The 16,532-nt window shown below is 47.2% G+C and overlaps 1 protein-coding gene across 2 annotated transcripts in view; it reads right to left on the bottom strand.

The window, feature by feature from the left end:
• The window catches only part of Tbxas1 (thromboxane A synthase 1), a 172,119-nt gene extending 158,181 nt beyond the window's left edge, over positions 1 to 13,938 (bottom strand). The window contains exon 1 of one of the 2 annotated variants that reach the window (XM_039107073.2): positions 13,677 to 13,938. In XM_039107073.2, coding sequence (XP_038963001.1) covers positions 13,677 to 13,765 — 89 coding nt within the window. In that variant the 5' untranslated portion in view covers positions 13,766 to 13,938. The remainder of the gene's footprint in view (positions 1 to 13,676) is intronic. The other variant, NM_012687.2, reaches the window with a different exon arrangement.
• Positions 13,939 to 16,532: the final 2,594 nt, after the last annotated feature.

Genomic DNA, 16,532 nt, shown 5'->3' with positions numbered 1-16,532 from the left:
GTATATATAGTCAAGAAAAAGAGGTGGGTAAGTGGTTGGTTGTGGGTAATTTGGTTAGCTGGCTGGTTGTCTGGTTGGTTGGTTAGTTAGTTGAATAGTTGGTTAGTTGAATGGTTGGTTGGTTTGTTTATTGGTTAGCTGACTGGTTGTCTTGTTAGTTGAATGGTTGGTTGGTCAGTTGGTTGGTTGGTTGATTTATTGGTTAGCTGATTGGATTTGAGATTTGGTCTGAGATAGAAGATAAGTAAATCATAAAGAAACCTCTTTGGTAGCCCGGTGACAGATGAAGAGAATCAGGGCTGCTACTATGATCAGGGAACGCAATATCTGAACTACGAGAGACTAGAGGAAGGCTTCACAGAGTTTATGTGCCAATTGGCCACGCACCATTTATTCTTCTCAACCCCAGACAAGGCAACCAGCAACCAACGAAAGGACAATCCCATGAAAGGGGATGTGGTTCCTCCTTTCCATCCAGGTGATGAATATAAACTTGACACAGAGAAACTTGAACATTTTTTGGACTCAGACTGAGCCGGGAAATTGTGTTGCAAAGCAGTTTTTCAGGACATAGATTTTGAAATAACTAAGAGCTGACAGGGGTTAAACATGGCTACCAGTGGGTTATACCAGCACATGCTATTGGTATAAAGCATACTGTTCAAAAGGCCCTCACTTTCAAAGAGATGGGGACTTATAGCCACTGCCTCTTCAGCACCTAGAAAATAAAAGGTTCAAAGTTCAAGGCTGGCTGTGATGCTCCTGCACTGCCTTTCTTGAGAGAGAGAGAGAGAGAGAGAGAGAGAGAGAGAGAGAGAGAGAGAACATGCACACACACTTAGGTAAACTGAGGCACAGTATCTTACCTAGGTTACTTAAGGTCTGAAGGTCATAAGGCCAGTCAGGATTTGAACCCAGGTCATCCACAAAGCCCTGGCTCTGAGCCATGATAGAAAATGGGAAAAGCAGGCCAAAGTGATGTCTGTGAACTGGTAAGCCGCGAGTGCACTTGAGAGTGTACCGTTCTCCTAAATGGGCTCAACTGCCCACTTTTTCCTCTCACGGTGCCTCACATCTTTTCTCTACTAAGTGGAACAGAGATGAACTTCAATCCACACCACAATGTAGCTTGAATTACAATGGCAAAGTCTCTTAAGATCCAGAAGAAATCTCATCAAATGAGGGTGGTGGCTGGTCCCAGTCGTGCACAGCCAGACTGAGTGTTATTCTCTAGGATGACAGAGAGTCAAAGAACAGTGACCATGTGCTGGGTGTTCATTTATGTCCCCACAAAGCCCTGTGAGTCGTGTCTTTTCCTTCAGCTCAGTCGACCAGATCAGAGGCCTTCTGCACAATAGGAGTGCATTGAGTGCTTGGCCCCATTACTGAGTATTCCAATAAAGCAAGTAATGCTGGACCTGCCTTGGGGACCCACCTTCAGACGGGGAAGCTGCTGGGTAATCAGGAAGAGAGTTGATAACGAGTGTGAGGAGACAGGAGCCTGGAGGAGCAAATAGTGAAGCTGTCCGCCTGTGAGGAGGTGAACTTCCCACCACAGGAAGGGAAGTAGGCAGTAGCCATGGTGCGCAGAGCACCTGAGACCAAGAGTGGGAACAGCTGAGAAGTGTCAGGAGATGTCCCAGGAGCCCTCGGGAGCCAGGAACAGTTGAGTTGAGAGAAGAAGGTATTTTCCACACTGAGGTATGGTTAGCTGTTGTGGGGTCTCCTGACGGCAGGTGCAGAGTGAATTTGAGGAACTGGAGACAGGGTAAGCGGGTTAGGGGGCTCCCCCAGCCTCAGATGCTTTAGAAGTCCTCAGCTGTAGGAGAGCAGAGAGAGAAGGGTGGGTCTAGGGCCACCTAGGAAGGTAGACCAGGTGGACTGATGACTGTTTGGTGGTAGGAGTCAGAGGTGGGGCCAAGGGAGGGGACAAGACAGAGTCCCAGAGAGCAAGTGGGTGGCCAGGTAGGAAGTGTGAGTGTGCAGAGAGGGGGCTATTGAATCTTCTCTAATCCACAGGGAAATGAGAAAGGAAGTGTGATCTTCCCAACATCACTCTGCAGGAGATTGTTGGTCCCTAAAGGAAAGGTCTGGCTGATTCCCACCCAGAGCACAACACTTTTCCTGAGAACATTCCATCCTCTGCTTCCATAGTCCAGGGGATGTGGTTACTACAGTGCCTTGTGTGTGAGTGTGTGTGTGAGTGTGAGTGTGTGTGTGTGTGTGTGTGTGTGTGTGTGTGTAACTGATTATACTCCCTTCTCAGTGCTTTGCAGCCTGTGGCCCACTGCTTATTGATTAGTGAAGGTGGGGGGCATGGTATGTGAGGTATTTTCCACATCTCAGAGAGCCTAAGGTAAATTGTGCATTCATTGACAATACAAGGGTGCAGGTTAGCTAAAATGTCAAGTCTTTTTTGCTCGGGAGTCGAATGATAACTTGGCCCACTGATGCTGGCTTTCTCATTGATCAGCTCTGCTCCTTGGCAGAGTTTCCAATTGGCTTGAATCTGAATAATTACGATGGGGAAGATCAATCAATCTCTACATAAATACACATTGTGGTCAGGACAACAGAGCACTGGCCCTGTGAGGACAGTCATATCAATAGTAGATGCTGGTGAAGAAGAGTTTAGATGCTGTCGCTCTAAGCAGCTGGGCTGGTGATCAAGAGGACAATGTAGAGCCATGTCTGCTCTCCGATGCCTCTCTATGGGTCCATGGATATCTCTTCTCCCTCCCAGGGGACCAGGGTGCTCTACACACCCACCACCTCCACCACTAACCATATCCGCATTCCCTCCTTCCCATCTCTCCTACTCTTGTTCTCGACCTTCTAATGTTTTATCATCCTAAATCCATGGGACAGCATATGCATGAGGCAGACCAGTGAGCAGTCCAGGAAACCTCTGGCATTCAACGCTTGAAGGAACAGAGGATTTATTTACTCTTTCAAGTAGAAGACATAAGCAAGGCAGTCTGCCAGGTGCTGAAAATACAATGGCACATAGGAGAGAAACTTGCCCTGCCCTCCCCTGCATATACAAGTACACACTTGTGCACATACAGCCATAGGCATGACAGTGTCCCATGAAGCAAAAGTGCTGTCTCAGATAGGCAGGCATCGCGCTGATGACTGACATTTACTGAGCAGGTATAAGGTACTTGTGGCCTTAACTCAGATGCTGCCCTCAGGTCAGGAAGACAGGATATGTATGTACAACAAAATGATGCTTTGGCATCCAGAGGGAACAGGGCAGAAATACAAGGCTCATTGCGGACTGGCCTGGTTGAAGAGTCCTTTATGGAAGGAGAACAGTAAGCCAGGCTTTTGAAGGGTGGGCAGGATGTAATGAAACAACCGGGGGAGGTCTTCTGGCAACAGAGCTTGTGGGAGAGGAAGGTGCTGTGTGGTAGGTAGGAGAGAACAGCAGGAGAAGATTTTAGGGTAGTCTCCGATCAGAATGTGGAGGCTGCTGCAGATGCAGCGTGGTGAGGTGCCGGCTCTCTCGGCCTCTTTCTCCCAGGTGTCTTTGTGAAATGCTCAGAAGGTAGGGTGTTGGTGGAGGGGAAGCCGCTATTTCTAGGAGGTTGGCTTGACTTTTTGGATAACATCTGATACCATTTTCCCATTTTCAAAAAAATAGGGGACTAGCCTCCTCCTGGGTCTTTGTTCAGGCATGGACTGTCCATGGAGATGAAACTTCAGAAGTATGTTTTGTGTGGGGATGGATAGCCCAGTAGTATGGCCTGGAGCTGGACTCTGCTTAGGTTGGTGACAATCTACAAATGCCAAGGGCTCCAGAGGCATCCTGGTTCCACAGTCCTCCTCACCTCAGCAACAGCATGAGCATCTGCCCTTTGTCTCTCGGCTCTACAAAGACACATTCCCTGCAAATTATCCCTGACATGAGGAACAAGTCCCTGCAAGGCTCCTGGGGTTCCCAAAGATGAGTGTGTACTTTAAATGGTGAAGGATAGCCTATTTGTTTTGGGGCTGTCTGGGAATGGGGGAAGGAAATACTTAATAGGTCCGTTTCTGGGAAAGTCACTTCTTCCTAAGCAAATAAACATCAAACAGGTACTGGAGTAGCTGAGTGAGACACAGACAGAAAGCTGACTCGACTTTGTTGATGTAAGAAGCAAGGTTCTTGTTTCATTTATGTCTATTATGCGTTTGATCCCAAATGGCCCCCACAGCTCATGTGTTTGAATACTTGGTCCCCAGTGGAGAATGCGTGTGGACCCTTTGGGATTATAGCTTAACAAACAAATGACTGAGCATCAAAGGTGACAGCCGTTCAAGAGTCTGGCCTGAGGTCCAACTTACTGATCCACCAAGAAGTGAAGTAGCCATGCCATAGGGGTCCCTTTGGCCACCATGCTGAAGGAGTCATGCAGCAAAATAGACCTCTCCCCCCTTAAATGCTGCTGTAAGTGATTTGATCACACTACCTAAGAGCAGCTGATACCCCTGCTTCAAGACTAGGTGCTACCAAAGACCTGAATTCCTTCCCAGTCAGTAAAGGGCATCCCATACAGCATGAAGTCCTGAATTCAGATTCCCAGCATCCCTGTAAGAAGCCAAACATGCCAACATGCACCTGTAATCCAAGCACTGGGAGGAAGCAGAGACAGGAGGATCCCTGGTACTTGCTGGGTAGCCAGCCTACTCAGTTGATGAGCTCCAGGTTCATTCAGCAAGAGTCTGTGTCAAAATGATGATAATGGTGGTGGTGGTGGTGGTGGTGGTGGTGGTGGTGGTGGTGGTGGTGGTGGTGGTGGTAGTGATGTAGAGGGGCTGGAGAAATGGCTCAGCAGCTAAAAGCATATTTGCTCTTGCAGATGGCCCCAGTTCAGTTCCGAGCACCCACATCTAGACTCTCACAGCCACCTGTAATTCTAGCTCCAGGGAATTCAATGTCATTTTCTAGCCCCCAAGAGCATCTGCCATTACCACCCAAGTACATACATGTAACTTTTTAAAATGAAGGTAGAGAAGCAATTGAGGAGGACACATGATATTGGCCTTTTGCCTCTGTACCCACATGCGTGTACACACACACACACACACACACACACACACACACACACACCTCTGCCCAGTGCATTTGGCTGTCCGCTGGAATTCAGCTTTCCACAACTGGTTCATTTGCCTCCATGAGCAAATAAGCAAATAGGCTTTATTATGTATAAACACCTTTTATTTGGATTGCAAATGCTATTAGCCAGTTTAATTACCTATTTGCCAAATTGGGAGCTATTTTTAAGAACCAATCCACTCTGGACAAAGATGCTTTGCCCGAGGGCTTCCCAGAGCCCACACCCAGACACCTCGTGACTCCCCAAGGCAGAGTCCTAAGGACACGGTTTCTGATAGTGGCGGATCTGCAGTGAGGCTCAGCCTATCAGGAAAATGCCTCTGAAGGTCATAAAATGCATCTGGCTGTATGAGTTCTGGTGCGGATGCTAAAATAATCAGTCACGTAGCTCTACAGTCACACCTCGTACTCCCGTTCTGGAAAATCAATAAAGTGAGAAGAAGGACAGAGTCACCGTGCATGACTATTGAAAAGAGAAAACAAAACAAACGGCCCATAATATTCTGTGGAAATAGTCCTGAAGGAAGGACCTCGTTCTCATAAGCAGGCTTCACTTTTATCTCCACACTCATCAATGCCTTATTAAACTGAAGTACCCAGGCACAGATGCAAGAAATCAGAGAGAAAGAGCAGTGCCCGTCCCTCTCTGTGTGCTCTGAGACACTGGGAAATATCCTTTGAAACGTGTTCCTAAACTGGCACTCTGCACACTCCTACTGTGCTTTCCACTGACTCATAGCACCTTTGACGGGCCCTTGCTGGGATCCTGTCCTGCCTGCAACGCTCTCCCTCCTCTCCACTGCCCACTCTGTTCTTCCCTGCGTCTGCCACCAACATCATGTCTGACTGGTGATTCAGGAAGACTGACAGGGCTGGAGATACAGCTCAGCTGAAAACATGCTTCCTTAGCATGCAGCAGGAGGTCCTAGGTTTGATCTCCAGGACCATGTAAAGCCAGGCATAGTGGTACATAGTTGTCATGGCAGCACTTAGAAGACAGAGGCAGGAATATCAGAAGTTTGAGATCATCCTACTGAGTTTGAACTATAAGAGGCTCTGTCTCAAAAACCAACCAACCAATCAAATAAACAAGCAAACAAAGCAGGCAAGGCATGGCTGTATATGCTACTAATCCTAGCACTCAGGAGACAGAGGCAGGGAGATCTGTGAGCTTAGTATTTTCAGTCCATAGCCTCATTGTGCTCGCTCACACGCATGCGTGACACCACTGCTCCACACCGCGGCAGGTTTAGCTGGGCAATCCGCCAGCGTCCACCCAGGGCACCCTTAATTAAGCAGTTGCTTTTCAAGTGTTCCCAGTCCAAGTTCCAGGCCAGCCAGGGCAACATGTAAGACCCTGTCTCAAAACACCAAACAAACCAAAAGAAAAGTAGCAACAATAACAGCAAAAGGCTGGGGGTCTGGAGAGACAGAACAGCTGTTAAGAGTACCATCTGCTCCTCCAAAGGACTGGGGTTCAATCCCCAGCACCCACAAGCTACTTACAATGTCCTGTAACTGCAGTTCCAGGGGATCTGACTCCCTCTACTGGCTTCCTCCTGTACTGCATACATGTGTAAAACACTCATAAAGAGAAGAAAAGAAGAGAAAAAGGAAAGAAAAGAAGAGAAAAGAAAAGGCTGAGGGCCTGGGCCTCGGAGAGGAGAAGTGATAGCCATTCACTCATGAGGCTCCAGAGGAGGCCCAAACTGCTTTTGGGGTGTATTTCCAGGCTTCCAGGGCACTGTCAAGCCCAGGGCACTGTCAATGCCAATTGACACCCGAAGGAAACCCAAACAAAAGAAAGAATCATCATTTGTGGGTCATTGGGGTTTATCTAATTTTGCAGGAGCAGTAGCTAGGTCCACATACACATACATCAAACAACACTGAAGCCATTGAGTCCAGATCCAGATCCAGAAGGCTCGGCGCCCTCCTTTGCCGCTGGCTACAACATGCCCACATGCTTTGGTAGCATTCCTTCTCAGGGTGACACTCCTGCCGCCTTACTGCACAAATATTCTGCTTGCTGCTCCTCTGATGTTGAACTTGGATCCAGAGCTCATTGTGGACCCTAATTTTGCCACTACACTCCATAGATTTCTTGTCCTGTGGGGAACAATACACCAACCCTCGGAACCTCGGGGGCTAAAAAGAGTCACTTTAATCTCTCAGCCTCTCTGTAGTAGTCTTCACTCTCCGCCAGCCCACAAATACATCTAGTCATTTTTCCCATGGGAAGAGCGTGGCTTTCCCTCCTACCTTGGCCATACACGGCCTTACTTCAACAAATGAATGTGGGAATCCTGGAGTACATGAAGTCAAATAGGCTTTTTTTTTCCCCTGTGGAACTTTCCAGGGCCCATGATCTTCTATGAGTCTTCTATGAGTGGGAGGTGACCAATCTTCAGTCTGTAAATAGGACATCATGAACCTAGACATCTTTCCCCACTACCTTTGATTATATCAGAAATCACAGTTGTCCCTCGGTATCCACCTAGCCTGATTTTCAAGAACCCCCAACAGACATCAAAACACAAGATTCTCTAGTCCCTCACAGAAAATGATCCAGGCTTTGCATATAATCAGTACACGTCCTACTGTGTGCTTAAATCACCCCTAGATGACTTATACTAGCCCATTTGATGGAAGGACAGGCTAAATAGCCACTGTGCTTTACCTAGGAAGCGCAAGGCCCTGGGTTCGGTCCCCAGCTCCAAAAAATAGAACCAAAAAAAAAAAAAAAAATAGCTACTGTGCTTTCTCGTTAGGGAGTGGTGGGAAGGCAGAGTCCGCACATGCTCAGTACAGGTGCATGCATCAGAGGCCCAGCTCCATCGTGTGCAAATGATATACCAGGCAGGCAAAGCTTAGTCCAACGATGGGCAGAGGCTGAGGACATGGCAGGGAGGCACAGCAGGAAGTACCACAGCATCGCTTTGTGCTGGCGGGTCCAAGGCAGTGTCTGCATGTGGCCGGGTCAAATTTGCTTCCTGGAGTTCCCACCGTCTTTGTTTTAATATTTTAACCTGTGGTTGGTCAAATGCATGGACACAGAGCCGCACATATGGAGCGCTGACACTTTCTTGCTCTGATGTGCTCCAGGTTTCTTATCTGGTACCCACATTCTACCCCAGTGGCTTATCTTGAATATGTCCTGGTGGTAGATAAGGCTCTAGAATTGGAAGTCATTCTCCCGTACAGAATGCAAGCTCTCGTCTAAGAAACTTCTGAGCATAGGGGTGGGGTTTCCCACGATAATCTCAAGTCCTAATAATCCTCAAACACGTTTGAGTTTAGTCTTAGAAGCATTTATCAGCACACCATCCCACTCAGATTCTTGTGTAAATGTTGAACTGACTCTAACCCTGGAGCCAGAGCTTTACACACAGCCTGGCATCAAAGCTCTTCCACCTCAGACCTCCTCCACCTCACGTTTCATGCGTGAGGGCTTGGGCTGCTCTTCCGTTTTCACACTGCCTTCCATGCTGAGTACACCGCCCCTCCAATCCCCCCACACAAAACTGTGACACCTCAGGTTCTACCCCTCTGTGCCCAAAGTACGCATCTGCCTCCTGTGTCACCCTGTACTTGGTGAAAGGAGCAATTTCCCACTTTTTTTTTTTTTTGGCTAAGTATTCACAGTCCTTTAAGAAATAGGAAAGCTATAGAAAGAATGAAAAAAGAAGAAAAAAATCTCCCCTAAACCCATCGCTGAAAGAAGCCTATTATTAATAGTTAGACTATTTCTTCACACTCCTCCTAGCAGGATAAAGAAATCTTTATCTACCCCAGGAGCCCAGCTGCCAGCCCTGAGGCATTGCTTGAAAGCTGAAACACACTAGGAGTACTTAGGGGTGCCTTAAGCAATATCAACCCAACTTACTTCTTGGAGTAAGAACTCCACAAAATGATGTTCTTCCTCCACAGCCCCTAGCGTCTCTATGCTGGGTATGAAACCCAGGGTTTGTTCATGCTACACAAGCCCTCTGCTATATCACCAGAAGAAAAGGGAGGTTTAATCTGATGGGGTAAGGCAGTGGTTTAGTGGGTAAAGAGCTTACTGGGGAAATATGAAGATCTGCGTTTGGATCGCTAGCATTAAACATCAGAAAACTGGTATGGCAGCCAACCAGGCTGAGTAAAAGACCCTGTCCCAAAACATATGGTAGAGAACAATATAAGATGGTACCAATGTATACACACACACACACACAACCATACACACACACACCACACACACACATACACACACACATTCACACACATACACACACATACACACACATACACACCACACACACATACACACACACATTCACACACATACACACATTCACACACACATACACTACACATACATACACACACATATACACACATATACACACATACATACACACACATACACATGCCACACACACATACACAACACACAGACACACACATACATACACACACATACACACACATACACATACATACACATACACACATACATACACACATACACATACACACATACAAACACATACACATACATACCCACATACATATACACACACACATACACATACACATACATAACACACAGACACACACACATATACACACACACATACACACACACTCACACATACATACACACATACAGATACACAACACACACACAGTCACACATACACACACACATACACAACACACAAACACACATACATACACACACATACATACACACACATACATACACATGCACACACATACACAACACACATACACACATACATACACACACAAACACACCACACACATACACACACAGACACACACATACACAACACATACACACGCATACACACACTCACATGCACACACACACCTTACACAGTGTACTAATCACTGTGACATAAGCTTTATATCCTTGCCACTAATATAATCAACGTCCCCAACTCCATCTCCAGTCCTAGATGAAGCAGCTCCAACCCCATGATGCCCCAGATCACTCCACTCAATCAATCATCAGTCTATTTAAATGAACATCATTGAAAAAAATCATGCCAATTCAGTTTGGGGGAAATGATCAAAAACTATCACACCTGGCTTATAGCAGTGTCTCTCAAATAAAATGGATTTGTTTTTGTCTTTCTTCCAAACCCACTCATCTACTTAATAGTCATTTGCTTATTATTACTACGGTCTCTGCTCTAGAAGGTAAGTGGAGTAGTAAAAACCATGCAGCTGACATCATTATAAAGGCAAGACACCTCGCTGCCTCACGCCACACACGGGAGGTCTTCAGGAAGCGAGTGAGGCTCATAATAAAAGGTTTGGCTTTCACAGCTGTGAAGCCTAACAGAAGGCCAAGGGGGAAAGGACTAGCAGAGACTTGGGGCCGTCTGCCAATATTTATTAGACATCTATGTGCCAGGCATTGTGAGCAAAAGAGACGGGTGAAGAGGCTGCTAGAAGAAGAGGGGCCTTCTCAGTGGCTTTGGAGGAAGAAAGGAAATACTCCACCAAGAACACACCTCCAAGCTTAGTGTGGAAGGAGGGAGCAGAGGGACAGGTTTTTCTAAGCAAGGACAGCCAGCACTGCACAGTTCCGTGTGACCAGTGCACAGGGTGTTGGGAGAGATGGAGTGGCTGCACTAACAGAGGCCACACTGGGAATCCGGAGCTGATTAATATGGACTTGTCAAGTTGATGTAATTCAGCCAAACATTAGCGGTGCTTGTGTGCCAGGAGCTTGATGCTTCCGGAATCACAATGAGAGAGGAGGTCCTGCACAAGGCCTTGAAGTCACAGACTTGGTGACAGGTCCCTGGTGCCTTTACCTGCTCAGCCGTTAGACTCTCCGTTGCCATCTCCCTGGCTGTTGGGACTCCTAAAGCAGGCCAGTTAGGTGTACCCAACCCCATTCCCATGGGCCACAAATGGCCAAGATCATCTGAGAATTCAGCACAACAGAAAACATTAAACTTACTTAAAACATGAGTTTTTTTGGTCTGTGATTTTTTTTTGTAACAGAATTGCATAGTTCTCAATTATGAACTTTACAGATGACAACATTTCGTGCCAAGTACCAAAAGGCTGCCACCCCCTGGAAGACAGCCCAATAGACCACACCACTCTCTACAAATACTCTTGGGTACAAGTTGACCATGGTGGCCTCTCTATACCTCAGATTCCTGGCCTTGGCACAGCCCCTCCCACACACATATATAGATGCTTACAGGAGATGTAGTCTGAGGATGGGAAACCCTGCCAAAGCCAAGCTGGGACTGCTTCTAATGGCTGCCTAGAGTCTTGCCTAGAATAGGAACATGAGGAGCCCAAGCATGACTGTTATTAAGTCGTGTGGAAGCACATGTACAGGGATACCACGGACACTGAGCTCACTTCTCACCCCACCCCCACCACAGCCATGTCTCCCAGTCCCTGGCTCATTTGATCCAAATCTCCCATTCCCTGACCTTATCCTCGGGCCTCCCACCATGCTGGCACACATTAACAAGACGATAAATATTTCCGTGATAGCAAACGGAAGCTGTTACTTCCTAGTCACCACCTGTGCTCCGCGCCTCTCTCCTCACTCGGTGTCTTTGAACCGAGTTATTAGCAGGGCCTGGGAGTAGATTACACATGCACAGCTGCCTTGCTGGGTGGTGTGTCTGTGAGTCTCTGCCGACTGGGAACACCCGGATACTTAGCTTCTCAGGCAAGACACGGACCCTTTCCATGATCAGAGCAACGGCAACATACGAGGCCCACTCGTTTGCTCATCAAACATTTATCGAGGCCATGCTATACGTCAGACGCAGAGCTGAGAGTTAAGAATATAGAAATGAAAAAAGACACAGAGAGGGAAGGTAGAGATGTGTACAAGGGAGGTATGGTGCTGCAGGAACCCCTGGAAGACGCATGTGGCTAAGGCTTTGAGCGTCACAGGACATAGCTGATGAAGAGAAATGAATGGTAATAAGCATTCCTTTTTTTAATTTGAGACAAGATCTTATACAGTCTGGGTTAAGGATGATCTTGAACCTCTCATCTTCCTGCCTTTACCTCCCCAGTTCTGGGATCACATACAGACTACCGTCAGCATACCCAGAGTGTATGGTAGCAGGGATCCACCCCAGGGCTTTGTGCGTGCAGGCAAGCTCTCTACCAGCTGAGCTATAGCCCACAATCAGAGTGCTAATAAGAAATGAGAACACGCACAAAGCAAACCACTAAAGGCTTTTCTTCTTCAGAGTGGGGGTTAAACCTAGGACTTTGCATGCACTCCCCATGCGTTCTTCCCCTGGGCTACCCTCCCACCCACAAACATGCTTTCCTCTGCTTTTAGTGGGAAATTAGAGTGGTAGACATCGATTGTGCACCTACTGCATGTCACATACTTTGTGTTGGATCCCACAGAGCCTACGCCACATCGTTAGGGTTTGGGGCATGGGGCCACCCTTTGCCCTTGCTTTCACACGTGGCTGGTTCCAATGCCAGATAAACTGCTGTGACAGAAAAGTTCAAAAAAATATAATTAAACCAGTTAAAAACCAAAAGAGCACTGGGACCGATGCTGGGCTTCAGAGCCAATTTCCAAGAAGTCATTTCATTGTCAGAGAACATCAAACGCACATTCCATTTTTCAGCTATGCAAATTCCAAAAGAATAATACCTTGCATTTGCATAATGCTTGATGTTTTTCAAAGTGCCTTCCCAGTTATTAATCTACAGGAGGCTTTGTTACTACTAGAAACATAAATTGAAACTCTTTTCCAGCTCTATCATTTTTTTTTCCACTTTCCCCTTAAAACCCAGAGACACCTAAATCCAGGTGTCTGGGAACACATGGGTAACTCCGGGAAATGTAAGGACCCCGCTGCATAGACACAAATGTAGCTCACTGTGAGCTCGCTCTTCCACAGCCATCACTGGGGCCAGCTTTTAAAAAAATGTCTGCTGTTGAATTAACAAACCCACAGGGAACGACAGTGTAGCTAACTTCAAGTTTCCTTCTGGGTCCCGAGCTTCATGGGCACGGCACATGGCACCTAATTGGGCACCCGTTCCCTTCAACCACATATTAGAAAATTAGGAAATTTATTCTACCCCTTTGTCCTTAAACCTGCAGACACCTCTGTCACCAGCAACGTTTGTTAGCTGAAGAGCTTCCGCGTCTTTAACTCCATGTGAACCAAGAGGCTGAATCCGTCGCAAACCCAACATAAAGAAATGATTTTGAAAAACAAGATGAGCCGGTATGTCAGGGTTGGAGGAAGTCCTTCTAGCCATCCCTAATGCCTTTCCAATCCGCTTCTCTTTCCATCTCTTTCAGACTTAATTATGTGTAGCGTTCCCAGCCACTGAGTCACTAGCATTTCCTGACACTTGAATCTCATGCATTTTAGCAAAAGATTAACCTGGCTGTTTGCTTTTAATTCCGAAGCTGTGTTAATACTCAACTCCCTCTAGATTAGACAAGAAGAAAAACACACGCCGGCGTACCCCACCTGGCACCACAGGCCCCTGGGCTGACATTTCTAGTGTCACAGTCCCTGTGGTTGGCCGCACTTACCATTTCAGGAGGGCCAAGAGAACCACGGACAGAGTCACAGTCACTACGGTACCACTGACTTCGAACTTGAGAAGCCCCAACACTTCCATTTTTCCTCTGAGACCCCAGAGGGGTTCTTCCTAGGAGGAGAGAGCGTGTTGATCTCCTGCCCTTATAGGAGTCCTGAGCTGTGTGTAGGCAGTGAAGGAAGGAATATGTAATGAGCAAACATCCCATCCAGTGAGTCTCCCAAAAGGGCTCTTTCTTAGAGTGTGCCTTTCTCTATAAAGAGGAAGGAAGCAGAGGGAGAACAAAGGGTTTCAGGGCAAGGCAATGAATCAGCAACTTTATTTTCTTGATGACTGTGTTGTCAATAAACATTCATGTTAGCTTCCCTGGAAACAGGAGCAGACAGATGGGCCTTGTGGTCATCAAGAAACAAAATGGTTGTAACCATTGACTGCTCCTCTAATAACCATTCCTCAGAGAAAGACCTCTTCCAGGATTTGCCTCTCTAGACCTTTGTCAATCTGACACAGACCAGGGCACTCTGGGTGTCCCACAAAATCTGGGGGCCAGACATTAGCCAGGTGGACAGCACTGTCTGCTTTGTCACCAGCTACCTCCAAGTCCCTCAGTTACTGGACTGAGATGAGAGGCATGCTTAGCAGAGTATTGGGTCAACCATAGATCTTGCCTTGGGTGAGCACTATCAGCATGAGTTGGCGGGTCTCTTGGTTGTGTAAAGGCTTACCCATAGTCCAGTGTGGGTTGGCTCTTCTAGCTCTGACCTGATTTGATGAAAGACACTGAATGATTTTATTTGCTTATTAGTCAGTGTGTTTCATCTTGAAAAATAGATAAGAAGGTTGGGTGTGCAGGGAAACAGCTCACCATGACATCACTCAGCCATTCATGGAGTATATATGGGGTCAGCATCTGTCATATTCACAAATGATGCTGACCCCCAACTCTGGAGAATTTTCTTTGCAGATGGATGAACAGTCTACAAGTGAAGGAGAGTGGAGAACAGTGTTGTGAAGGTTCTACAAATGGGGTTGTCCCACAGGGGACAGCCTGTGGGATGGTCCGCTAGGCGGTGGGGAAGACTGTGGGAGGAAAGCCATGTGCTGAGATTTGCCTGTGAAAGAGCAGTTTGTCCTGTAGAGAGTGTAGGGCAGCATGAAGAGAACTGGATGGAGGCCTGGTGCTGGGAGACTCTGCCGTTTAAGTGCTAACGTAAGACCATGAGACTAGAGAACACAAAGCCCACTGGGGAGGCCAGACACCTACAGAGTCTTAGTCAGAATCCTCACTTTATGTCCTGTCCCACTTTTGCATTCATCACAGATCCCTCAGGCTGTGGCTGAAAGAGTGGTAAAGAAAAGCAGAGAGGTCACTGTAGAGACCACTAACTTCATCCAAAGGATGTGGAAGCTTGGCCTAGATTGGGGAGCTAAGGCAGAGCTGATCAGTGAGAACGAGATATTGGAAATGAACACTAGGGAAAATCTAGGAGGATCGATGAGAAAGGACCATCCCTAACTTCCGGACCCCTAGTGTGGTATGGTGACATACAGAGATGGAGAAAACCAAAGGAAGATGCTCGGGGGCATGTGAGTGGGCTGTCAAGTCAGAAAGGAACCTTGGCTAAGAATAGAAACCACAAGGGTCAGTCCCTGTAACAGCGTCTGTGGAGATCCTGATATGGGCCAGTTATACTAGTCCTCAAGACTTCATGTGCTTAAACTCATTCAACCCCCATGCTCAGGCTTAGCAGAGAAAGCCTGGGGATCAGTCCCATTTTACAGGACAATAGACTGAGGCATGGGCATGTGCTTTTAAAAGCTCCTCATCAGATGGTGTTAGTCTGATGTGGAAGTCACCCACACAACCCTGGCTATGAATTGCAGAAGGATCCCTGAATTGCCATGGGGAGTGAGAGGATGTAGTTTACAGGCACCAAAGCCTTCCCCCATTCTCAGACTGCCCTGCCTTCTCATTTTGGACGCCTGTGTTGTAGCCCCAATCCAGTGGCCCACCTGGATTCATTGAGGTATTCCTCCTGCACTTCTAGATGTCCTTTCCCTATGCCCCATCCCATCAGTATCCATACTGTGCTCTCTCTCTCTCTCTCTCTCTCTCTCTCTCTCTCTCTCTCTCTCTCTCTCCAGGCTTCTCCTCCACAGGGTCAGATGGTCTGCTAGCAACTTAAGGAGCTACCATGCAGAACAACAGCTAGTGCTGTAGGAGCAGCACGGGTTTATGGCCATGGGCTCAGGGCAGGAGGAACGACCTCAGATGTGACTGAATTCAGCACACAAGTCAGAGCAACTCTCAGAAGGAAAAAACCCAGCATTATATACATGTGCGCACACACAGAGACATACATACACAGACACACATATACATACACACACACAGGCACACAGACACATAAACATACACATAGACACACAGGCATACACAGAGACACAGACATACACAGACACAGACATACACAGAGACACATAGACACAGACACAGACATACATACATACATACACACAGACATACACAGAGACACATAAACATACACAGACACACAGACACAGAGAGACACACATACACATACACACACAGGCACACAGACACATAGACACACAGAGAGACACAGAGACACAGGCAGACACACAGACACGGACATACATACACACACAGACACATAGGCTCACAGAGAGACACAGAGACACAGGCAGACACACAGACACAGACACGGACATACATACACACACAGAGGCACACAGATGCAGACATACATAAATACACACACACACACACACAGAGAGAGAGAGAGAGAGAGAGAGAGAGAGAGAGAGAGAGAGAGCTCCTTAAGGA

The sequence above is a fragment of the Rattus norvegicus genome, chromosome 4, assembly GCF_036323735.1.
Source record: "Rattus norvegicus strain BN/NHsdMcwi chromosome 4, GRCr8, whole genome shotgun sequence".
Lineage (NCBI taxonomy): Eukaryota > Metazoa > Chordata > Mammalia > Rodentia > Muridae > Rattus > Rattus norvegicus.
Note: the sequence above shows the minus strand (reverse complement) of the source record. Positions and strands in the feature narration are given on the sequence as shown.